This window comes from Cygnus atratus, chromosome 9 (genome assembly GCF_013377495.2).
Source record: "Cygnus atratus isolate AKBS03 ecotype Queensland, Australia chromosome 9, CAtr_DNAZoo_HiC_assembly, whole genome shotgun sequence".
NCBI lineage: Eukaryota > Metazoa > Chordata > Aves > Anseriformes > Anatidae > Cygnus > Cygnus atratus.
The window spans coordinates 1,842,043-1,868,489 of record NC_066370.1 but is presented as its reverse complement, the minus strand read 5'-3'; the positions used below and the strand labels follow the sequence as shown (position 1 = coordinate 1,868,489).

Genomic DNA, 26,447 nt, shown 5'->3' with positions numbered 1-26,447 from the left:
GTCTTCCCCAGACATCCTGTTTTCAGATTGATCATTATATATCCCACTTCAATCACTCTACTTTCACTCATCAAATTTGTATCACGTGTGACTACAGTCCTTCAGTAAAATGCCTGTCATCAATTGCAAGGATGGCATTATCTCCTTCAGCAGCAATTTGCAAAGAATAAATGTGCTTTTGGACATGATTACTTTCTTATTTCCTGAGGATTCATATTGTCCATATCCAGCATTTTTTTTTTTGAGATTTTTCAAAAGGGGTTCTTTATTACTGCCCTGTGGAACTATCATGAAAGTAGCTTTAATTAGAAACATAACACTATTTCAGATTGAAAAAAAAAAGATGATCATATCTCCTTATACATGCTTTTGGCAGGTGCTGTCCTTCCCTTGTCTTGTGACTCTTAGGGCTCAATTACAGCTTCAAGAGTCTGAGACATGCTGTGGAGTGTAGAATCAATGAAGCACTTGAGTGGCAGTGTTTGGGTGCATCCTATCTATGAGGCCAAGAGCCTGCTTAAAGCTCCCACGGACCTGGGATAACAAGAGTTAGCAGTGGTTGCTTCACATGCCCTGTGCTCGCCAGACTAGCGCAACCCTGTTGCAGTCTGATGGTTCTTAGTGTGAGGGAACAAGGGAGAGGGGTCCCTGCAGTGCTCTGCAACACAGTCTCCCATCTGGGTTGCCGAGTGCTGCTCTCGTGTTCAGCTGTCTCCCTGTGCTAGGACTGCAGGACGCAATATTGCACTTGCGTCATTGCAGTGGTGGATTGCAATGGGCTCTTGGGCTCCTCTCTGCCATCTAAAGCAACCTGTAGTGAAGGGAACTGGAATGCAGTTCTTATTATTCATTTGGAAATTGCACATACAATTACTGCAAGTAACAGTGTGATCCCAACTTTCAAAGCTTCTATAGTTCATCAAAAAGTAATGAGCAAAGGGCCACTGCTTGAAGCTTTTTTTTTTTTTTAATAATTTGATGAATGAATTGTAAAAATGAATTATAAAATGAATTTGCTGAGAAACCATGGCAGAACTGAAGACACAAACTTTCCTACCCACCTCTGGGGCACTCATGATGTAAATAATTCCCTGTACACTAGAAATATCAAATACAAAGAAGGAAAGATATGAGCAATGCTAAGCTGTTGGATATTTTTCAGGACTTTATATAATTATGTAGTTTTGGGGAAGTTCTGCTTATGGCACATAAGTTCTGCTTATGGCACTCTCTGAAGGCAGCTCTACAGTTTGTGGATCTACACTGGCTTTGTATGAGCAGAAAGATTTTGTGTGCCTGCACCTGTCCGCACAGATCTGTCCCAATACATATCTCAATTTCCTACCCCACCTCTAAACCTAATATCAAGTCCAGTGTCAGAAATTCCCCAGCTGGTTTAAAGCTATTTGCCTTATATCTGCAAACCAGAAGTCATAAGACCACCAACTTACATGCAGTGAGGCAGTTTTTGAGATATGCATAATAAAGACAATAGCTTTTTTTTTTTTTTTTGTAACATCTAAGGAGCTAATAGGTTTGCTGTTGACTTATTTATTTATTTATTTATTTTATGGAGCACACATTCTTTATACATACCCAGAAATATAAATATATTAACTTATATAAATATATATATATAAACACAGATAAATACTTATTTAGAGCAAAGGATACAAATGCACCAAAAATAAAAAGAGGATTGAAGATATGATTTTGAAATGTGAATAGTGCGAGTCCCATGTAACAGAAGATGACATTCTCAGCCAAAAAATTCATGAACTCGAACAACTTAAATGAGAGGGAGAGAGAAAACACAATTATGATTCCTGCCTGTAACTAAATACTCTGTCACAAATTTTCCTTGGCATATGGAACAATTTAGATGAAAGGAAAAGGAATTGCATTCATTTCAAGGGTAGATTTTAAAACCATTTAATTTGTTATATGGTTTAGGTAGTCCCAGTTACATGTTTTTCTCTGATTTGTGTATGAAAACTTGCCACAGACAACTGGTAAAATACAGAAACAGCAATTAAGTTATACAACCTTCAGTGGAAACTGTAAGGAAGCTGAGGGGATTTAGCTTTGGTCAGGTTTACACAGGTGAACCTGGGAACTGGCTCAGATCCTGACTACACAAATGACAGCATAGTACAGTTAACAGGGATGGTACAGTAATGTCAAGAGAGAAAAAAATTCCTGAGTGCATTTTTAAGAACCTGTGCCTTTAAAATATAACATGATCTTTTTATTATCAAGAATACTATTCCGTAGGTAATGATTTTACCACATTATATGCATATCAGTATGAAGTACTTATTTCAAACCAAAGTATTTAAGATATCATTTAGACATATTATAAATAAGGCTAAAATACATTATTATGGTAGGATTTCTTCTGTGAAAAAAGCAAGCAAAGCCAAAATACTCATTTGCCTTTAGGGGATGTTCCTGATTCATTTGCAGCTTATTATATAAAAACTAATATAAAATATAAATTTTCATATTTATCCACATCTGGAAAAAATCAATCGTTGCTGCCAAATAACTACAGAGGAGTGAAGATGAGGATTTAGACTTCTGAAATCACTTTTGGGCTCAGGAAATACAGAATTAGGGCTGAAGTTTGTCAATCCGTCTACAAACAGTCATACATCACTCTACCAGGATTGTTACTATGGAGATATTTTCTTCATCCTCAGTGGGCTTATGTACTTTTCTTAATACGTTTGTGCTTCTAAAAATAAATATCCAATAGCAGTCAATAAGATCTAACAAAGAAAAAATGAGAGCTGTCAGAATGATTATTTTAAACAAATTTCAGAGGCAAAAAGAACTAGTAGTATATGGGAAGATATTGTGGACCCTGTGGCAGCACCATTAATTATTCCAAGCTCACATTCTGTGGTCCCCATTTTGTACTGCATTGCTGAACAATGTAAAAACAAACACAAGAAATATTTGCAATTTAGTAGACTTTAATTAAATTTAATTTATATTTAAATGATAAACTAGTTGTTAAAATGTCCCAAATTATGGGTTCTAGTGACCCATAAGAATTATTAAGATATATCTTTGCATTTCCATATTGGGAGCAAACAGGATCCCATTTCTTTGCAGGCTTGTCACCTTGCGCATTTTTTCTAATGATGTAAACTTTCAGGACTAATCTTTCAGGAGTGTCATGACAGGATTTGCATATCTATATCTATACATTTGTATATATATATAAAAATCTTTGGAGGGAAGGGAACTGCTATGATGAGCCACGACTGCGTGCTTTAGTTGTTGGGATGAGGTAAAGGTACTCTAGAAGTTTCAATGCTGGGTGATGTTTTGCTCTTCATTTATAAAATCTCATTCAAGACTTAATGTAAAGTGAATCTACTGTTAGTAGTTTCAAAAGCTAAAGTTTATTATATTTTCAAAGTATCTGTTGACATACAGTTTTGGAAGGAAAATAGATTTTGCTGTATCATTGCTTTTGCTGTACATTCTTCCTCAATTGTCTTCAACAGTAAATTCACACTCTTAACTCCTGCCTGAAGTGCTTTCATGACATTACTGCTTTCAGACTTCTCACCCCTTGTCTCCAAACAATCTGGTCAAAATGCAATCGTTAGGTATTTCTGTGAATTCATTTAGAGCAACTTTTATGTTTCCCTATAGCTTCACCCTTTCTGGCTACATGCATACTGTTTCAAACCTTCAGAACTATTTCAATAAGTGATTACTAAAAATAAAAATCTCTAATTGTTGACTACGTGTTTTCAGTCAACATGAACAGCATGTACAGTATATTACTTTGCTCACTGGGACAGTGTTTCCTATGTCACGAGCATAAGACTATTTGTTCTCTTAGGCTATATTTTAGAGTTCATGTGATGTTTGTTAGCCACATCATCTATGTAAGATACATACAAGACTGTAATCCATTGCAGTTCTTGAATCATGTTCCTGGGCATGAACTGGTTTGTTTGCAAGAGCAAACAATCCAAATCCTGTGTTTTATTATTTTTTTTCCATAATAATTGCGGTGGTTTAACAACTGATGGGCAGCTCAGCTCCACCATGCTGCTCTCTCACTCCTCTCCTCAGAAGGACAGAGAGATGAAAATATGATGAAAAAAATGAAAGCTTGTGGTTTGAGATAAGGAACAGTTTAGTTAAAGGAAAGTAAATAAATAAAGCAAAGGCCACTCAGAAGCAAAAGGAGAAAACAATTATTCACTACTTCCCATAAGCAAGTGATGTTCAGCCATGTCTTGAGAAACAGGGCCTCAGTATGGATAATGGTTGCTTGGGAAGACCAGTGCTTTCATAACGAGAGCTCCCCCCAGCTTCTTCCCCTTCCCCAGCTTTTACTGCTCCGTGTGACAACATTTGGTGTGGAATCTTCCTTTGGTAGGTTTAGCTCAGCTGTCCTGGTGAGGTTTCCTCCCCAGCTCTTGCCCACCGCCAGCCTACATGCTGCGGGGGTTTGGAGAGCTGGCCTTGGTGCTGTGCCAGCGCTGCTCAGCGATGGCCAAAGTGCTGCTGGGACAGCAGCGCTGCTCTGGCTACCGGTGCACAGCACAGCCCTGTATGGGCTGCTGCAGGGAAAGTTAACTCCATCCCAGCCAGACCCAGCACAGCAATACAGGGCTTATGGAGATACTCCATTAAGCATTTAACTGACACTGCTGTGTAGCATAAATCCCACCAGAACAAAACAATTTATTCTAAGGAGATCTTCTGAGAGCCTCTTTAAGAAACAGTTTCCACAGAAGCACATTCCCAGACTCTCATGCCTTTCACGTTAATGTTTCTGTCAAGGTTGGACTAGGTGATCTTGGAGGTCTCTTCCAACCTAGGTGATTCTGTGATTCCGTGATATTTTAAAGATGAGATGTCAAGACCTTTTGATAAGAAGTGGAAGAATAGGAGGAGTAAGTTTTCTTCTGGAGGGCATAATTTCCTGGGACACCCAAGAATTTCCAAGAAGAGTTGCATCACACACATCAGTATCTGAAAAATGCTTTTTCTTTTTTTTTTTTTTTTTGGTCTGTGCAGACATAAGCAAGGTCCATCCTATGGTCCGTAGTCTGCTTAAATGGGACTCAAAAATTTCCCTTATGTTGAATATATATTCTTGTAAGTGGGGCTACTTTCATGGGAAAAAAAGAAAAAAAAAAAGGATTAGAATCCTAGATATTAAGTCCTTAGAAGTATTTTGTTCATAACCATAAATTCTCTTTCTTTGCCTCCCACACAGGCCACTAACCTATTTCTACTTTAAATGAAATAGACATTAAAATGCTCATATGCTGCCTTTAGTTTCCCTAAGGCTACCAGAAAATTATACTAGAAACCATTTTAATATACACATAGTAATAAGACATTTTTTCTGTATAAAACTAAAATAACCCTAATTTTTAATGTGCCATTTCTACCTCCACATAGTCTATAAATCTGCTTATAGTTCTAAAGTAAGAGATGTAATAAATCACTAATGTAAGTTTGAAGTAATGTCAACATGTCTAAGGGTAGAGTATTAATTACAAAAATATAAGTGCAACCTGAGCGCTTGGTTTAGGTGTTAGCTCAGTGAATTACTGACACTGCTATTTGCTATGTGCTTTGGTTTGTTTATTTTCTCCATAAGAGTGGGTATTACAAAAGACTGATGTTAAAAATATCTATTAAATTCAACATAATATTTATGCATTTAAAACCTCATATTGTTCGCCAGATATACCGATTTTGTTGTTGTTTTTGTTATTATTTTATTATTATTATTCTCAGCCCTTGTAAGAGCTCAGAGGGATGTGCAAAGAATCCGTTTCAGGTTGGGACATGTTGATTTATCTAGCAACATGGAGGAATGCCACCTGTCTAGGGGTTACATCTTACAGTGATATATTCTTGCATGACATCAAAACAGGGAGAGTTGCAATAGTCCGACAGCAGCTGGGAAGCTGGGATGTGAAACTGATTATACTTTGTAAGAGAGATTTGGAGGTGACAGAGCTCTTAAAATCCCAAGCAGTTGGTGTTAAGTGATGGTTATGAAATTTATGATATTTGAATAATGCTATTTAATTAGAACACAGCTATAAAAAATGTTCCATGAAGTCAAGGATATTGATAAATCAATAGTTGATGAAAATTGCTTTTCCCTAACTATTTTGAATTAAAATGTAGTGGGAATTCAGACTATCATATTTTTGTAAGATTGTAGAAGCCTTTATTATAGCCTAATTTCTTTATTTAATCTTTCTCTTTTGATTAAAAGTTTCAAAATCTGAAAAAGAAGGTTTGACTTGAAGCTCTTGCCTGAAATCCTTTATACAGCTGTAATGAATCTTCACAGCATAGTGATACAGTGCTCATTTCTAGAATAACAGTCTTAGATGAAAGAATCAGCAAAAGTAACTCAAATTTATGATAGACTATAAACTTGTGTATGGTGATAATTTTGATATCCAAGAATATTTGACTGTAAACTTACAAACACACCAACAGAAGCAAATTCTTACACAATCTTTTTTTATGTCCTGGTGCAAAGTTCTGGTCTTTTTTATCAGTAGGCTTTGCTACCAAATTCAATAAATTTAACCCCAAGAGATTTATGGAAGGCACACAATAACTTTCTATTTCTCTCTAGATCTGAGAGGTTAAAAAGATTCTTAAGGGCTGAGGAAGAAGTGGGAAACCAAAAGGAAGAATAAATAAAGAAAGCATCAGAACCAAGGGAGAGGAAAGGCCAACAATGTTTTGCATTTACACATTATGATTAATCTTTGTGGCATAATCTACACACCACCACTAAAGTTCAGCATGGGAGAAACTGGATAAATTACTGGCACAGGACATGTTAGCTTCTGACTATCAACAGTAAGGTAAAAATATTGGTCCCAGACATTAAAACAAATCCTTTCCATCATTAAAAATGTCATAGGTCTGGAATATCTTTGCTGAACAAAAGAAGTTTCAACCAAAAATATTGAAATTTAAGTAGATGAATTCAAATATTTTTCTTGTTCTAAGCTACTTGGAGTGGTGAAAACAAGAGTGAGAATGATTTAAGAATTAAAAACTTCAGAACTTCTAAAAAGGTTTGACCTCGGGGTGAATGGAAGCACAGGTTTGTATTTACAATGAATCTGCCAACATCATTAATTACTTGATTCAAATCAGCCCTCAGAAAGATCTTTGTTATTCCCTTTTATCAATTAATTGGCAAGTAAGAGAGACTGTTCAAAATCTAAAACTCAATATACTCATTTCTTAAATGTGTTGGGCATGGAAAGCAATAGAAACTTTGCTATGCACTTGTGATAGTATAGCCAGATTCAGAGCCTCCTTAGAATTTATATGTTGACTTCAATAGGCTTTGGATCTAGCTGTAGAAAAATTAATTATTCTATCATTACTCTTGTAATTGAGTTGCCTAGGAACAGGAATGGGGGGAGGGGATGTCTGCAAGCTTTTTTTTTTTTTTTTCAAATGTGCATCATTTGTAAGAGAGTAAACCTTTCAGACCACTATCTGCCTCCCCTGCAGTACAACCAGCTTTTACAGCTATAAATCAAGCATTAAGTTGTTCCTATAAATGACCTGAGTAAGACACCTTAATGGAAGATATTGCCAAAATGGAGAGGATGATGCTGTTGCTCCTAGAGCTTCTCATCTAACTTGTTATTTAGTACACGAAGTGAGAACAACCATTTTCAAAGTGCTTATTTATCTTTAATTCCTGAACTGAGATGTTGCAGGCACACAGGGAAGAAGATCCTCAGTGCTCGGCTGTATCAAGATAATATGCTCAGGGATTACTGCAGTTAAAGCTCTGCACCTTTACTCTAGCAGTGAGTGCTGTGCTGTTCTGTAAGCATTAAGGAAGGGTTCTGCTCAAGACAGGGCACACCAGATTGTAGTTGGAGAATCATTTGAAAGGTTTTAAAGAACTTTTGACTGGTCAGCAATTAATGGTGGTGCTAGAATCATTGTGTATAGGGATGAATTTGGAATTTTCTGGGAACGTTGATAGCTGTTCTGTTAGCTGATAGAGGAAAAGGAAAAGGAAGAGGCCATGAACAGCATATGTTGTCTAGGATTAAGCTAGTATTCTTACAAACCTGAGATCAGAGAATAAAATATATCAAGACGAAAAAGAACTAAAAAAACTGCAAAATAATAATGACATCAATAAAAAGGAAGCTTTTGCTTATGACCTACTGTGGATATCTTGAAAGAGACTTTCTTGGAAGCTGTCCTTCTGGGGCAGTAAATTGCGAATCAGGTGGAAGAAGAGATATTATGCATTGACAGTTAAGGGCTATGGAACATCCATAAAAAATAAGCAAAAGAAAGGAAGAGTTTGTGGCTTTGCTAAAGCTAATTTCAACATGCTTTTTTCACAGCTAACAAAGGAGGCTTTAAAACCTGACTGCTCTCCTTCTGGTCAAAGAGAAACAGTAATGTTGTCAATATAATCTAGTTTGTAAAATTGTGATGAACTAATACGTTTTTTGTGTTTGTGCATTTATGTTAGAATTAGAGGAACTGCTGCTGATTTTTCAAAAGCAAAACTCTAAAACAATCTCATCTTCCTCTTTTTTTTTTTTTTCCCACCCCCTCAAGTGTTTTTCTATGACTTGCTATCGCAGTCCTAATCTCAAACGATCAATTCAATTTCTATGGAGGACAAATGCAATTTATTCCATTTCAATTTGCTGAGAAGAAATATTCTGTAATATTAATTCTGGAAGTGAGTTCATAAAAACAATTTCCTCTCTTGCCAAGTTTTGGGTGTTTGAAAGAAATTCACTTAGTCTTTGACATATTAGGAGCTGGTAATCAATATGAAGGCCTTTAACCTATCAGGAAGAGAAAAAGAAGTCTTATGAAGTCTGTGGTGTCCTCTCTTTGTGCTTTCTGGCAAGAATCAAGACTGCAAAAAATTATTTGATGTCAGTGACTTCCATCCCATTGCAAATTCAACATACGTGACGACACATTTTCTCTCTTTGCACATATAGAAACAGCAGTATTGCAGCCTCTGTCTACCTGTATTGCTGCCCTTTACAGTCTGTAAAATTTCAGTGAAAAATGCTCTAGAGCTGCAAATCAAGTCTCTAATTTATCTAAATCCAGAAAACAGTAGCAGTATTTGCATATGGTTTTCTAATGAGAGGCTGCTCTATTTTTGTCGAGTGCATATTCTAAGATAGGAGAGTGCTTACTAAATAACTTCTCGACTTTCTGTGCCATAGCTATTTGTTCAGGGCTTTTCTATAAATGTGCTGTTTTGTTATGTGTTTGTTTACAGTGGTTCAGGAGAATGGACACAAGACTTTGTCACTTTCTAATGTACAGAGTTTCCTCTAAGAACTCTTGCTCTAACTGGTGATGAATAACATGAGCTCCTGACCATGTTAAACTATATTTATTATTCTGAAAGACCTATTGCTGATAAACTGACTTTTAACTACATTACTGTGGTAGAATGCTACCCATTAGAATTGTTCTGTAGCATTATTTGCAATTACTCTGCAGACTTGCATACCAGTTTCTGTAGCAGGATATTGAATTAGTAGCACCAATGATCTGATCTTATATGGGTGGGATTTTTTTTTGTTTTGTTTCATTTCTAGGATCATTCTTAAACAGCTTTCCTGCCTCTTCATGTAGGCTACAGTTTAAGATTTGATGATCCATTCAGATAAAAGACAGAAATGTGAATATCAACTATGTTTTTGTGTCACATTTTTTGCCTAGGTATTGGAGTATATGTCTTTTCTAATCTAGCAGTCACCTATGCTTACAGATACAATCTAGAGTGCAGACTGTACGGAATTGAGATAAATGAGGCACAGAATGTGCGGGGGTTTTGCTTGAACATTAAGTGTGAAAGGTCCAATTACTTAAATACAGAAAATGTCAGATACTCACTGGTGATGCACATTAAAAAGGACCTTCTTGTGCATAAAGCACAGGGAAGCTGTCATCAAGTACAAGTTAGCTTGGAAGCGGCTGCAACCTTGGTACTTCCAGTCTGAGTAAATAATTGGCTACAGTGAAGAGCTGTATAACACACTGCATGTGTATCTGTGAGATACATTAAACAATTGCAGATGAAGGGTAAGTGGAGATGAACTTAAAATTAAAGAAAGGAAATTATCAGCAATGCTTATATGTCCATTTTACATAGCACAGAGTGTACCTCTGTGCATGTGTGTGTATTCACACACCGATAGTACATGTAAAAGCTGGTGGAGACAAATAGGTAGGATAAGCACAACCAGGACAAAAATTTAAAAGGGCAAAAATACAAAAGCTACAACAGATGGATATTGCTAGGGTGCAGAGTCTGAAAGGTGAAATCTTGATCCCGAAGTGTGCACACAAACAACGGGAGCCCGTTGATACTTGAATCCAAATGCTAGAATCATAATTAATTTCACTGGGACATATCCGGATTTGGCTATAATGACTTGATATGAAACGACCAGAAACCGTTGGAGAAAGTATTGTAAAGAATTCCGGTGTTTTCAGATCTACTATGTCACTACTAGTGCCCTTGGTGTTGTTTCACAAATCCCACTACTGATCCCAGAAACAAACAAACAAAACATTGTCAGACAAGTAGAAATTAAAATCCCTAAACTAAGATACACCTTCAACTGTACTTTTAAATCCAAGCGTTCAGGCCACTCCTTATTTTTCATAAAAAACAGCGTATTTAGTGAATAGATAAAACTATTCTTTCTTTGATGCATTTTTAAAACAGCTCTTGATATGAATCTGTAGGAAAGTGGGAGGTGGGTGGAATAGAGAAGTGTCATCTGGCACCTCGTACAAAGAAGTGGTTTTTCAAGAAAAGTATTAGTCACTACATGAGGGTGTGCTTCTGAGGATGCTGAGTGTCTGTATTGAATTATCAAACACCCAGAACTCTTCTGAAGTTCGCTGGAGGCAAAGGGTGGTCCACACCAACTAAACGAGTGGGACTGAAGCAGAGGAGAAAGAAACTGATGCTCAAACTTACATGATATTTTCAGTATTTTAGGTGAATGGAAGCAGGTATGTACTCTGTGAAAAGACAGGACACTGTCTTTTAAATGAATTTTAGTCATGATATAGACATTTACTTTGAAAGATTTTGTCTAAGGGCTTTTTAGCCCTTGATGATTTCTGCAGATGGCACCATGAGAAACAGATGAGATACAGCTAGCTGTTTAGTATTTCTTGCACTGTGCTACCATTTTGTACAAATGTCTCTTTTGAAGATATACAATCCATTAATCACATAATGGAAACACAGCTGTGCAGTCACTAAAAAGATGGGATACTGGCAAATAGTTTAGACGGTTACAGTGCCTCATTTTTATTTATTTTCTTCTTATTCCAACTCATTGTGCGAGAATTTTAGTGTTAGTTACATATTTTGAAAAAGTTTTGACCGAGGTTTTTGTGCGGGTTTTAGTTGATACTGAGATCTACAGAGAGTGGCAAGTGATCAACAGTCATGTAAGAGTCATACAAATTAAAAAGCAAACATATACAAAATAAATTTCAGATTGCAAGAATGGACCTTAGTCAACAGCAGCTCGGTAACGCCAGAAACTACAAAACAGCTCAGATTCTTTCAAGCCTCCCACTGCCCTAAGCCTCTCTGGGCAGTGCAAAGTCATTGCTGTTTGCAGAGGAAGGAGAAGCCCCAAAACATCATCAAATCTGTTAGCTCCCAAACCATGCCGACTTCCTTCTGTCCGGTCAGTGCACATTTGTGATAAAACACTTGATGCTTTATATAAATCACACTGTAACCTACCTAACCATGCAAGAAATACCTGTCTTAATTCCTACACCAAACACAGTGTCCCCACAGTAAAGCACATATTGATACATTCTCATGCAAGTGTAAGGGCTATAAGAAAGGAACCTATTAGTAATACCCTCAAAATTAAAACTTTTTAAAACTATGTGCTTAATGCTTCCATTGCATTGTGATTTAGAGGTTAGGAACACTTGGTTTGATTAGTTTGGAGAAAAGAAGACTGAGAGGTGATCTCACTGCTCTCTGCAACTTTCTGAGCAGGGGAAATGGAGAAGGAGGCCTTGACCACCAAAGACGGGATGCGTGGGAACAGCACAACTCTGTGCCAGGGCACGTTCAGGACATTAGGAAGAACAACTTCACTGGGAGGGTGGTCAAACACTGGAACAGGCTCCCTGGCGAGGTGGTTGATGCCCCAGGCCTGTCAGTGCTCAAGAGGGATTTGGGTAACGCCTTTAATAATATGCTTTAACTTTGGCTAGCCCTGAGGTGGTCAGGCAGTTGGACTCTGATCTTTGTAGGTCCCTTCCAACTGTTCTGTTGTTCTGTTCTGTTCTGTTCTATTCTATTCTATTCTATTCTATATATAATAAACAACACAAAGTAATACAAAACAGATGCTTTACAGAGGTTCATTCCATAATCAGGAAATTCACTGATACATCCTGTAGTAAAATCACCTAACACAATACATGTGAAGTGTCAGTGTTTCAGACAAAGCAAAAGTTAAAGAGAAAATCATTACGATTAGGACAATATTTTATATTACATTACTATATTTTAAGAAAGAATCTCAGTACTTTTACTTGTATATTAATATTATATTTGGAGCCTCCTCATTTATAGCATAATCCAAATCTCATTAAAGTTAGAGGACTTCAGTTCTTGACATAAAACTATTAAATTTGTTTACCTGTATGAAAAATGAAGAGATACTTATATGAAGAATCCTACCTTTATTTATTTATTTTTAATCTCTGTCACAAATTCTAAGATGAAAGAGTTGTGATCATGAGTGTTTAAGGGGATGCTGTATTTATCAGCTTTTAGAAAAATCAGAAATTGGCTAAAATATAATTCAACATAAAAGTAACTATATATACTCTAAGAATGGGATATTAAACTACACTTTGCTCTGTTTCAGTCCTACATGTTGATGGTGCAATAATATTTTCATAGACCAGGATTAGTTTGATTTTGTTTTGCTTTTCTTCCCTGTGTATTCAACAACTGCAGTGATATGGAGATATCAATAATAAGGAAGAGACCTGATTTGATGGTCAACATACTTAGATGAAATTCTCTTCACAACATTAGAAGATGCACTTTACAGAGCTGAGGTACAAGGCTGGATCTTTGCATGGGCACAGACCTAAAAACTGGGGATAAGTGCTAGCAACTCACAGTAAGGAGAAATGTTTCAGAGGTCATTCTTCAAACCTCTTGTGAAAATACTGAGAGATACAATAATAGACGTGTGAAATAAAATTACATGACCTGCATAGCTCTATGAATCAGCTTTTTGATTCTGCAGTAGCTTACTTAGCCCCATACAATTTGACTCCCCCATACAGATTTAGACATATGAGAGTCTCATTTGTGATTCAGAGCCTCTTTCAAAGAAAATACAGCATGTGTCTCCACTTGGAATTCCCATGTATATTCCTCTATATGCCAATGAGAATTTGGCCTGTAGGTTTTAATTTCAATTGGTATATGTTAGCTAATGGCTGGCATCTGCTACTGTGCTGTAAAGAGTAAACTATAACCTTAACAATCAAAGGACTTTATTAATATTTAAAGAAAATGTTTAATGTTTAAACAGATTGTAAAAACTTTAATGAAGCTATTTGGGAACTAGTTTGCATATGGCATTATGCTGCCTTAGCCTACCAGCATCAAAAATGACATCATTTTCCAACAAGATGAGCCTCTCTGTAAGAAGTATTGCTTTCACTACAGTTCTGGCTTTCTTCAGGGTGTGAATTACATTTGAGCATGTGTATTTTCCATTTCCTGTGCTTAAGCAAAATGAATAAAAATTGTTTTGCTTTGTTTTTCAAGATTTGTTTTTCATAGGTCCAAAATACTTTTTTTATTCATGGGTGTGTGTGGGTGGAAGATACTATTCCTTAAAAAATGTTGATAACAAAGGGACACATGCTTGATAGAAACTAATGAGGCCAGGGTGAATCTGCACATTCTCAGTTGAGGAAACACTAAAACTGGTATGCAAAAACAGAGAAAAAAACAGATTAAACAATAGGGTGTAGAATTGGATATACGGACAGGATTACTGTATGTGGACACTGAGTATTTTCAGTATTATGGCTAGGATAGCAGTGTGTCTGATCTCTTCCTTTGAAAAACAGAGTTTTTTTTTTTTTAAAGCATTTAATTAGCGATATACCATAGTTATAAACGTTATCATCTTGTAGCAATGTTTCCTATCTGCTTACCAACCATCACATAGCACACAGGTAAAAGAGAGAAAACAATTAAAACATCTCCACATAAATTTAAAGGGAGCTGCATGTGAGGAGAGTGCAGATTAACATTCTTTTAGCATGTTAAGTAATCAGGAACATCAGTCAGATAATGGGGGATTTTGCTGAGAAATTCAGATTGAAAGACATGGTAGTATAATTCCTTTTACAGAAATCACGATTTTCTTGTGTTGTTATGATTCTTCTTGTTAAACCCACATAGTAAGCAGCTTTAGTTTTCTTTATAGCATTATACAATTCTACAGGGTTCCATAAGATCTTATGGTACATCTGGTCAAACAATGCATCTGGCACACTTCCCATCTTCAGCTTTTTCTGCTAAACACAGAAAATAACTCTGTAGAAAACCGAAATTAATTGTACACTTCCTGTCAATTCCAGTTCATTTTAAAGGTAATAATTATTACAAGCACTAAGCATGTGGTGCATATTCAATTGGAGATAAGAAGGCAATTTAGAAACTAGGGCAGCCTGTTTGTAACAGACCCACTGACTGTAGAGATGCACACGAAGGTCCAGCTCAGGCAGGCACTGCTAAGTGCACACTGTGCTGGTGGTGCAGCTGGAGCTCAGTGCCTCGGGAGGTAAACCTGGACATCGTAAGAGAAAGGGTGGGACAGGAGCGAGTGGCTACAACGAGGGATTGCTTCTCGCCACGGTGCCAGGCTAAAGCTGTGAGGATAGCTAACACCTAAAGATATGTGAGCTTTTGGACTTTTAGCAGGGTCTAAAACTGTGACTTGTCTTGTTTCCCATATGTTAGCTGTCTCAAAATTAGCAGAAATTTCTAAACAATTTCACATATCTACTCTTATCAGCCATGTGCTAAATGCAGCATAAACCACGTCCGTCCGTCCGTCCGTCCTTTCTTCCTTCCTTCCTCCCTCCCTCCTTCCTTCTGTATGTTTGAAACCTTTTCATGTTTGTCTAATTTTCCTCTCTCAGAAGGACAAGTGACAGGGACATTTCTATAAGAAGACAGAAAATACCCTGAAGGTAGAGAAATCTAGGGACCCAGTACAATCTTCTGCCATGATTTCAGCATCTGAGTGTTAGCTAAATCTTAGACAAGTGAGCAGAGAGAATATTGCTTTCCTCCTGATCATTTTGAATAGTTGCAAAATGGAGGCTTTTCTATAGGTCCTGTCTCAAAAAAAGCAAAACCCCAGAACAACCCCCCTCCCCGAATCCAGAATCTGGGTGAAATATATAAGAAAATAAGACTATTTTTTTTTCTCCCTAAGGTAACATTTCCAAAGTTTTTAATTTAAGCAAAATTGGGTAAAACAATGATAAAATGATACTAATACTATTCCAATAGGAATAAATCTTCCCAAGATAGCATTTAATTTTCTCATTCTTGTTATCATAATTTGGTGCTTCTTCAGACTGTACTGACCGCTGTAGCTTGGTCACCTGGACTCTTTCCTGAGCAGCACTGGCTGAAGCCCCAGTCTTTATTGCTTTTGAGTCTGGACTTGAATGGGTTCAAAGAAGCTGGAAATTAGCTTTTGTTGTTATTGTTGTTGTTGTTCAGCTGCAGAAAATAAACCATGGGGCAGAAGGGAAAATGTCCATCAGACCTGACTTTTACACTTGGTCTCCACTTAAATGGAAGAAAGTGCTTTATGCATGCAACCTGTTTAATGCTCAATAGGAACTTGCACTTTATTGGCTCCTTTAGGCAAGGATCTCTTTTTGTTTGAGAGTGCCAGACCTGAGTTTCATCTATTAGTTAGACAGAATTTCCGTTTTACTCTCACAGTATTAACCATCAAGCACATCATCTTATTTCAGCCGTTACTGTATTTCATTGGTACTGTAAATTTGAGAAGCTAATGAAAAAATAGCCTAGTAAGAAATTTTCCTGCAGTGATTGTGGGATGCTGGGTAAACAGCTTCCTCCTGCACAGCACTTAGGCAAGGACTGACTAGAATCTGGTACTGGTGGTAGTCTTGTTTCAAAGATAACTTTATTTTCTTTCTGTCTTTCTCTCTGCCAATCATTTACGTGGAGACACCTGACCTCTCAGTGCCTTAAAGGCCATTTCTTCCTAAGCAGAGTTCCTGAACAAATCACAACAGCAGCTGCCAATTAGGCTGTTCATTTGAAAAGGATGAGAATTATGTTTTGTGGTGGTTGCTCCTTTGCTAATTATCAAAGACATTTTGCTACAAGTAGGGTTTTCCTTGGTTTTGAAATGCTCTCGAGTTTTTTAAAAGTCAAGAGACTGGATTGTAAGAGCCATTATATCCTGACATTTTTGTGGCCTTTTCTTCCTAGAAGCGTAAACTAATTATCTATAAACAGTCCAATGTCTGATAACAGAAAATAGTTGGCATTAACCAGAGCTAGATTAATATAGGCTGTATGCTTTACAGGTATGCATAGCTCTAAATGTTTTACCTCTTAACGACTCATACAAATAGCAGGACCAAAACCAGAGGGCCCATACATGTCCTGTGTGACTGTGGAGGCTTTAAGATAAGGAGCACTAAACCCATTTCGTTTAGCGCTGTTGCTCCCTCTGATTTGAGAGGGCTGCTTCTCCCAAATGCACAACAGGTGCAAGGTGTCATGAGTGGGACCCCTCAGAAACAGCAGATTGACACAGTTGGGCAGTAGTAGCACATAGCCATCTCTACTCAGCTGCTCCCCTTCTCTCATGGGAAGATAAAAACAGAAGCTGCAGTCCTGGCACGTGCTTTTAACAATTACAAGCTCGGGAGAAAACATTCTGCTACTGGAGCAGAATTTGCAGTAGATTATTTCTTTTCTTAGGAAAAGGAAGCTGAAAAGAAAGCTGATGGAAGAATCCTGTAGAAATCTCCTCTGCATCTAAAGAGAGGAAATTTGTTGTTTAAATTGAGTGTAGGTCTGCTTTTGTGTAACTTGTTTACAGAGATATTTAGGCCAGTAGAAATGCAGTAAAACACCTAGATCACAGTGATGGTGCTTCATTTGGATATAGGGAGCTAAAAGCTGACTTTAGCTACCTCTTTGCCTTTAGTCCTAGAACATTAATTTCACTAATCAATCTGATGGTATTCAGGAAACATTCCTTTGACTCACTGACTTTTTTCCCCTGTCTGGTAGGTCTGGACATCACCATTGTGATAATTCACTTTTTAAGTCATATTCTGCTGTTCAGATGTGTTCAGATGTGTTCCAGTTTGCTTCAGAAGTCAGTCTATAACTATGGATGGAACAGCAAAGTCTAAAATCTATATCAAGGCTATTCAGTGGCATATCAGGGTCCAGTCTCTATAATGGCTTGATTTTGTTTTTGATGAATTAAATATAAATATATATACTTGTGACTTTCGTCAGTCTTCTTCAATCAGTATGGTTAATAAGCATTAAATGAAATAATATGTTTATAAACACAACCCTTTTACACCCAACAGCTTTTGGAATACAGCTCAACTTATGATGTAGATATTAGATGATTAATCCCTACCCTGTTTCCTTTATGAAAAATGTATAGCTATGTCATGAGCTAAACAAGTTTTAAGAACTGATTGTATTTTCAAGAGTTTTCCAGAAGATATTAACTACCTCTCTGTAAGGTGATGACTTTCCATAATCAGAGATAATCATATCTGCCTTATTGTGTGGAGGTTAAAATTTAAATCAATCAGTATCCATCAACGAGCAAAGATCTAAAATCCCAGTCTGAATTTTCAATCCTTCAGAATAAGTTACTTTGCTCAAGCAGTCCTAGTAACACTACATGCTTCAGTAAAGTTACTCAGAAGTTATGCAGTGCTGAGTTCTTTTGTTTTACTTTTACCCTGTTCTCAACCTTGGAGGTGAAGGGCCACTGAAATCTTAACACAACATCTTGTACATACTGCACTCCCAGCACAGCTGAACAATCAGGCCAGAAGCTTTTCTCTATAAGGTAGGTGTTCCCTAATGGGTTTGCTGTCAGGATCAGGAAAAAATGTGAGTAACTGTTTAACTAGTAATGTGGTAAGAGAGCCCCTTACACTTAATTTCAGAAAGCAGCCCTCACGAACTTGTTAGACACAAGTATTTCAGAGGTCACTATGTAAACAACTTTTAGACTGGTGGAATGACTGCAGACAGGCAGGGCAGTATGTAACATACCCCTTTGCAGGCTGGACGTAATTCTCTATAATATAGAAGGCTTCTCTCTATAAATAAAAGGCTTCTCTCTATAAATAGATAAAAGAATAAAATAAATCTAATAATTATCTATAAATAGATAAATAAATAAAAGGCTTCTCTCTATAAATAACAGGCTTCTCTTAATAATCCATCAATAGGAAACTGGGCTGGTCTTAGCTTGGTATTTGAGTGAAACTGAGAGACAAAAAAAATAGTGTGGAATGTCTTCTTTTCATGCAGAAAATACAGTATTGTCCATGCATCCCTTTCTAGAGCTGATGTATAGAGATACAGTCTGCCCATTTTCAACAAGCCAGTAATTTCTCTTTATCTAGCAACATCCTGCCCAGCCGCTGACTTACTTGTAGCTGAGCAAATCAACCAAATACAACTGTACATCTGAAGAACCTAATTCAAAATATGGTCTATAATGTCCCAAGATTTAGAAGCAGCTGTTGTTTGCCTGCAGCATAATGTGAGGTTATACTTGCAGCTGTAAATAATTCTAGTGAAAGCTGCACGGAATCAAATATCTTTTGATAAGGTCCTACCAGTTTCGTCTTCTCCTTCACTGAAGATATACTGGATAAATTAAACTTTATATGCATCCAACTCAGGAACACTCTGTTTGACCTAATCTTGTTGCCATGGAAGGCAGTGTCAATTTTAATGTTAAAATCACTGTGACCATAATCAGGTCAATGATGATGACTTAAAAATACTGCCATAAAACATCATTCACACTAAAAACAAGCTATAAAAACACATAGAATTTGTCTGAATACTTAGTGAGACTTGGGACTTTTGTATGAATGAAAACTCTCTCAAGTCTGCATTTTCACTAAATCTTTGTCATCTTTTCTTATGACTGCGTTAAAATAATCCATTGTTTGTGACACGATTTATGTTACTTTGTAGTTTCAGAGTCTGTAAGTTTCAGATCCTTAAAATGTAATACTTCTCTTTTACGGAATGTTAATCAGCGATTGACTGGATAATAAAGGATACATGGGGACTAATAATTATACAGCATCTTTCAGCAGCCATTCTTAATAGAGGTTCTTAAATGCGAATTTAAGGTTTTAAATAGGCTTTAATTTTATATCAACATCTGAAGAAAATCATATCAGTCTCTTTTTATTTGTGTGTCCTTTTAGACCAAATGATGAGGTATTATGAGAAATGTAGGACTCAGCAATATGGCCAGAAACACCACCACTGTCATTGTATACCGAATTTTACCATCAAGATATGAAATGCTAACAGCCAGTAGAAAATGTAAAGAAGATTATGCAAAACAAAGGAGAAAAAGCATTTGTTTAAAGACAACTAACACAATTTCACAGTCAGATTTACAGTTTTAAATCTGATTTCCATGTTCTTCGTTAGTTTTAGCTTCAGCCTTAACTCACTGTCTTGTCAGTGTGCATTACAGCTCACCAATCCTTACTGAAAGGCCTGTCATATTGTAACAAAAGAGACAGAGTGCCCTGGAATAATTCTATAAATGAACTGAAAAGCCTGTGATTTCGGCCAGTAATGAGCAATAAAAATGATTTAAATTGGGAGCGAGGCCATCTGTCTGAGCAACAATGTCCATTTATAATGCACTAAAGTCATACATGATTGTGACAATGCTGAGTGTGTGGCTTAGTAAATTTTCTTCAAGGTAATTCTTGGGGGGAGAGAAAGAAAATGACAGTGCAGATCTCACCGAAACAGCTACATATGAACGGGTAATCTATGGATTAGAAAATAAATTAGAAGAATACAGAGGAATTTGACAACAATTTTTGAACAGTAATATTGTAAGGGAGGCTGAGGATTAAGAGCTTATGGGGGAAGAGAAAAACAGAATAGAAAGGGTGCATAAAACTCATAGGTTCTTAGAGAAACACAATTCTTTTTCTGTGTGTTAAGTGTAGATTCAGTTTATTTTCACTGTTTTGTTTTGAACTGCTGAATGTGAGGGAATAAAAGCATGAACATGAACAAAACCATTATGCGTTTAAACTAAATGTTAGTTAATTCTGTTGTTGAAAATATTCATATGTAATTGGAATTTCCTTGCCCTCTATCTCTTTCTGGCTATGTGTCACTAAATCATGCAGATGAATCTCTGAAAAAGACTTGTATTCAAATTTCAACAATTATACTCAAGGGCAGTAATAGCACATAGAATTCAGTATTTCTGCAAAATAAAAAAAAATCTGTAGTAGATATAAATGCTATGCTATTGTCTTAAAATACAGTCACCAGGGAAAGTTACTGTCTTCTGCTGGAATATTTTCTCAAAGTATCAACAGCTTCTGCAGGTATGAAGAAATGCAATTGAGAAGACTTACCCTGTTCGCTAGCTAACATTTCATTCTGGAAGTACCAACCGGAAACTTTTTCTGATTTAAAATCTGTGAGAGTCTGACAGTTGAACTGATACTGTGGCCAGTATTTTTTCTATCAAACTGTTTGTTATAGAATATTGGATTTTTGATTAAAATGAGATGTGCAAGAAGAGATGAAATTTTCTGCATAAAATTTCTAATGCTTACAACAGAGGAACTGCTGAGAAGGGTACCAGATTGCATCATGAAAATTGTAGCCTTGGAGCATATGTTTCCATTTTGTTCTAAGAGAGAGATTTTCTATAACCTGGGGTTCTTGGGACATACAAGTCAACATTAAAAGGGAAGAAAACAGCATTTAAATGACTTGTCTCAGGAGCTAGGTAGTGACAAGGTAGTCTAATATTATTCCTTGTGCTGGAAAATATTTTCAACATTGCAATGCAATATCTCCTGTACTGAGAACAGCCCCAAGTTTTTCAAAATAATTACACTTATACTACTCACCTGTTTGGACTAAAAGCAGCTCATGTAATTTCTCATCGCTAAACTTTAAATAACAAAATGGAAAATTTTCACAATCTCTATAATTATATCAGATTTTTAATGAGATAGAAATAAAATGATGTCATTGCTCAAGTGTGGGGGCTGGACAATCTGGACTGTTTCTACAGTCCCCTTTTAAAAGTCCATATGGATCTACTCTCTCAGACCACTTCTTTCCTGTTTACCAGAGCTCTTGGATTTCTTTAACCTTGCAGAATTTTTTTTTTGGAAACTGATGTAAACTATTATCTCCTTACTCTTCATCTCCGTGATTGACATTTTGGGTCTCTTAGGAAGAATATATTTCTTCTTTGGCCAGAGAATTGTTACTGTTTTCCTGGCAAAATCTCATCTTCCCCCTAATGAAGTCACGGGCCTTTTCATTTGCATTAATGGAATCCCATCCAGCTATGTTCTAGTATGTCTGTCTATTCCTTGTACCAGTTGAAGACATAAAGTCAGTTATTTCCATGCCCTACCTGTTTAGTTCTCATCCTGGAATCTGATGACAGATTGTTGTAGGTATAGTGGGCCTGCGTGACTCCACAGAAAAGGACTGCAACGATACCTGAAATTCAAAGAAAAGACAGTTAGCTGCTTCTATTTTCTTCCTAGGTCTTTCAAAGAGCTGCATAATAAACCTAATTAGACTGTTAAAAGCATTTGGTAACAAAAGAACTGTAAGATATGTTTCATAAGAGCATCTTTCAAATAAACTAGAAGTTTTTCTTTGTTAAAAACCATAGAGGTCTTGAATCTTCTAGCTGGCATCATGCATTCATAACATTTCCACTGCTGTGCCTTTGGCCTGGGAGCATAGTAAAATTTGTTTGAATTAATATGTGCTAACATCTGACCATAACCTGACAATTAGGCAGGACTAAAATAATTGTAATATGAAGGACTTCAGACTATATGAAAATTTTGGCAGAGACTGAATAGGAAAGGAAAAAAATAATTTCTCATTTTTAAATACTTTCTCCCCAGACCTGACCGTGCCTCTAACTCACTAGAACCGTTGAGTAACATCACTGCAATGCCATATTGTAATTAGAGTAGCTGATATGATTGTAACTGCAATTTTCTGTCAGCTCTGGACATAGACCAAGCAGAAGAAACTCACACAGAAAGAAAACAGAAAATAAAATAAAAGTGTCCACCAGTGATCATATGCAAATGCTCATGAGGAAGAAAGCTCTGTGTTTTTCTTAAACTCCGGGCATGTTTACATTGATAGTTACTTACACAACAGCTCAGGGCTTGTTGATGTCCATTCCAATCATCATTTCCCTGAAAACCTCCACCCACATTTCCTGAAGTATGAAGAGCAAACAAGTTCTGCTTGGTTTCTAGACACACACCTCCTCAGCATCCACTGGTTCTGTACAAAGCCAGCTTGCAGTGTGGTCACAGCATGCCTGTGATCTCCAGGGCTCACAGACAGGCAGTTTTCTGCCATTCATCCCACGGTGCTTTAGTTCTTACGCCTTTCAGCCCTTCCACTTGCTGCCTCCTGTCTAAGATGTACAACATGTCCTAATTGGCATTACAGTTCTGATTCCTCCTGGACTGCTCTGCGACTTGTTAGGTAATTTTTAGCTCATAGGCTGCTGACGTGTACTGAAATAACATTAGCGAATCCTAGAAAACTCATTGAGGCATCAAAGCAAGCACAAATATACCAGCCCAGGGTTGGGTGATATTCATCATTGCAATGTGACCGTGTAACAGCTTTCTAGGCTTTCATTGGGTTAAACTATCATGAACTGAATCATATACATCAATTCTACTGGAAGCAAAAGGCTTCCCAATTCTCAGAATTGGGAAAATAATCAGTTCTGTGCCTTCAGGCCTGGACTTGAAACTGGGAAAAGCTTCTCTCAGCTTCTCCAAGACGGTGACTCTCCTGAATTTATGAAGACCAGCCGGAAGGAGCTCAGTAAGGGGGACAAAATCTACAGTGCTGCAGGCTTCAGTACAGCAAAACTGATAAAAAACAATCTGCTACTTCAAAAGGATTAAAAGAAGTAGGCCAGGCTTAACACAGCCACAGGGGACGAAGGGTAGTAATGTTCTGAACAAGCATCAGGTGGAAGTGCTGGTGCCTTGACAGGTCCTTTAACAGTCTTATCCAAACCTCCAAGTATTTGAATTTTAGCAAGAGGGCCTCTGTGGCTCTCTGGGTGAAATCTCCTCCTCCCCTAAAGCAAAGCAGAGATAAGGAAACATGAAAAAGTAAAAATTTAGATAATGCTAAAACTATTTCACTTGTGGGAATATGCGTGCAGGGGAAAAGCACACCGACACACACCACTTTGCCATTACTACCTTACCAGATCTTTCTCAAGTTTCTGACTCTCTTTGGATTGCTAACCATGGAAGTGCTGTCCAACAAGATCCAACTGTCTTTATTTGCAAGCGTCTCTTGTTTCTGGGAAGAACTGAGGCCTGGCATTAATATGCCCTTGATGGAAATAAAAGTATGGAGGAACAAGACACTGATATGTATTTAGCACAAGAAATAAGTGAAAAAAATGAGAAAGCAAATATTTTTTTTTTCTCTCCCACAAAGCAGCTTGGACATTTTCTTTGCTTCTGGGTTCTCTTTCTATTTATTTACTGGTCCATTTCCTACAGAACACAGGCTCTGCAGCCAACAGATATTCCACTGAGTTTAAACTGCTGTCTTTGTTTTATAATATTTATTTTCTTGTGCCTGTTTTGATCATAGAATCATTGAATGGATCGGGTTGGAAAGGACCTTAAAGACCATCTAGTTCCACTCCTCCTCCCATGGGCAGGGATGCCAGGGCCTCATCCAACCTGGTCTTAAACTCTGGGGATGGAGCATCCACAATATATATCGATATATATATTTTTTCTAACTTCACTAAGGCTTTTCTTTGCAGTAAATAATATGGGTAGTGGTGAGATTGTCACTGACTAAATATGTTCCAGAAAGTTCATGTTTTTATTGAGGCATAATTGTTCTTCTAAATATGTCTTTTTTCTTAGTAACTGTGTTTTATTGTGAAGAAGTAATCTGGAGAGTTTATCATTTCTCAAGGCATTAAAATATGTAATGGGATGCTCAAACAATGAAATCTGAGTTAAAAAAAACATACCTAATCAGTAATGTTGCTAAGTATCACTAGCTCCAGGCTCAGTAATCGGAATGGAGATAAGAGTTTGTGATTTACTTTCTTCTACATGAATCATCGTCATGCCAAGTCTTGCATTTTTAAATTGACTAGTAAATTCAACTATGATTATACAATGCTTTTTGACTGCTAAGAAACTGTTAATTATTGGTAGCAAGAGAACTGAGTGACATAAGGAATAAAATGGCCTAAATCTGATTTTACAATAGGAATAAATGATCTGAACCGTGTAATTATGCAAGTGTAGAAACCAGAAACCCTGTTTCCCAGGGAATGAGGTGGAATATTTCAATCGCTACAATTGGAGGCTTAATATGTACCAGCCATGTCTTTCAAAATGAATGCTTCATTAAAAAGCTTGCAGAAAATTGTAATGCATTTCCTTAAAAATGATTACTTAAGACTAACGACCAATTACATGCTAATGCAACTACTTAAGAAAGAGGAGAGCAGCACCTAAACAGGCAAATATGGAACTTTTTAGGTAGAAGGAAAAAATGGGATGAAGTATGGATTTCTTTCTAAGACTATTAAAGCTGAATTTTGACATTAGCTGGGTTGCAAAATACAATATGGCATATAAATTAGGTTGTTAAATTTTTGCTTTTTTTCACAGAGAAATAGATAAGAATAAACATGATAATTCTGGAACTGTAAACAGAACTTATTTATTAGGTGCAGTGAGGCAGATAAAGTGAGACAGTCCCTTTTACCAGTCTTTAGCAATCAAAGCTGTAATTTCAGGGTGCTGTAGATTAGCTCACTTTTTCGTATTGTTTTATTATTTCAATTTTTAAGTGGCAAAGTTAGCTATTGCTGAGAGACTTAGTACTACAATTGCTGAACACAATGTGAACAGGAAAAGCTTAGAGATTAAATGGGTAATCAGCTGTTGAGTGCAATATAGCTGCTTGTCTCTCTATAGATAAAGTTACTGAAAATTTTCACTTGATATAAGAATGAGAAACATAACAATACAAGGTTGATAGTCACTAGTGAAGTTTCAGCTGAAGCTTAATCTTTTTGAAAAGGTTTCATTAGGTATAAAAGCCTACCATTTCACTTGATTTTTTGTTTCCTACGTAACAGAGAAATAACTTGTTAGTTGTTAATGTAATTAGAGAACTTACTGTTAGTTTTGCTGAATACTTGTTGAAATCCTTGATAGGATAAAAGCTAGATAATATAGGAAGGACAAAGGAGTAACTTATATCTTCTGCTAAAATGGGAAAAAAATCTGTACTTTGTCAGAGAAGGGCAGCATGTCTAGGGGGTGCTTTTAATGAAAACCAAAGTGACTGGCTACAATTTAAACTTCAGAACTTGCTAATCTGAGAGAAAAAACTTAGATTGTGTCTCCAGTTGTCAGGTCTTTTAATGGTAAAAGTAAGAATTTAGAAAAAAAATACAAATAAAACAACACTCTAACTTCTGGGGAAACAAAAGAGTAAATTACTGGATGAAATGTAGAACTTCTTTCAAAAAGGCAGACTGACTGGATTTCACCCCAACTTTGAAGCATTCCAGAGCTTCAGGGATGTAGGGATGCCCAGCGTGCTGCACATGCCACAGTACAACAGATGACCCAATCTTGCATCAAAGGGTGAAATGTGGGAAAAGAGGACAGTGAGAACTGGAAAATAGAGAACTTATTTAAATCAAACAACATGGAATATGGTCAGAATGGAATGGAATTCATGGAATTATGTCAGAATATCTCCACAGAGCCCATTGGGCATATATCAGTTGTCCTGGTTTCAGTTAGGATAGAGTTAATTTTCCTCCTAGTAGCTGGTGGGGTGCTATGTTTTGGATTAGGATGAGATGAGTGTTGATAACATGCTGATGTTTTAATTGTTGTAGAGCAGTGCTTACACCAAGCCAAGGACTTTTCAGCTTCTCCCTCTGTCCTGCCAGTGGGCAGGCTGGGGG

General features: G+C 36.9%; 1 protein-coding gene across 2 annotated transcripts in view; it reads right to left on the bottom strand.

Annotated features, from left to right (window-relative positions):
* SLC9A9 (solute carrier family 9 member A9) overlaps nucleotides 1-26,447 on the bottom strand; it is a 216,164-nt gene that overhangs the window by 102,682 nt on the left and 87,035 nt on the right. For both annotated transcript variants that reach the window (XM_035544998.2, XM_035545004.2), the window contains exons 9-10: nucleotides 21,834-21,922; nucleotides 1,675-1,788 (exon numbers count right to left, since the gene is read on the bottom strand). In XM_035544998.2, coding sequence (XP_035400891.1) covers nucleotides 1,675-1,788; nucleotides 21,834-21,922 — 203 coding nt within the window. The remainder of the gene's footprint in view (nucleotides 1-1,674; nucleotides 1,789-21,833; nucleotides 21,923-26,447) is intronic.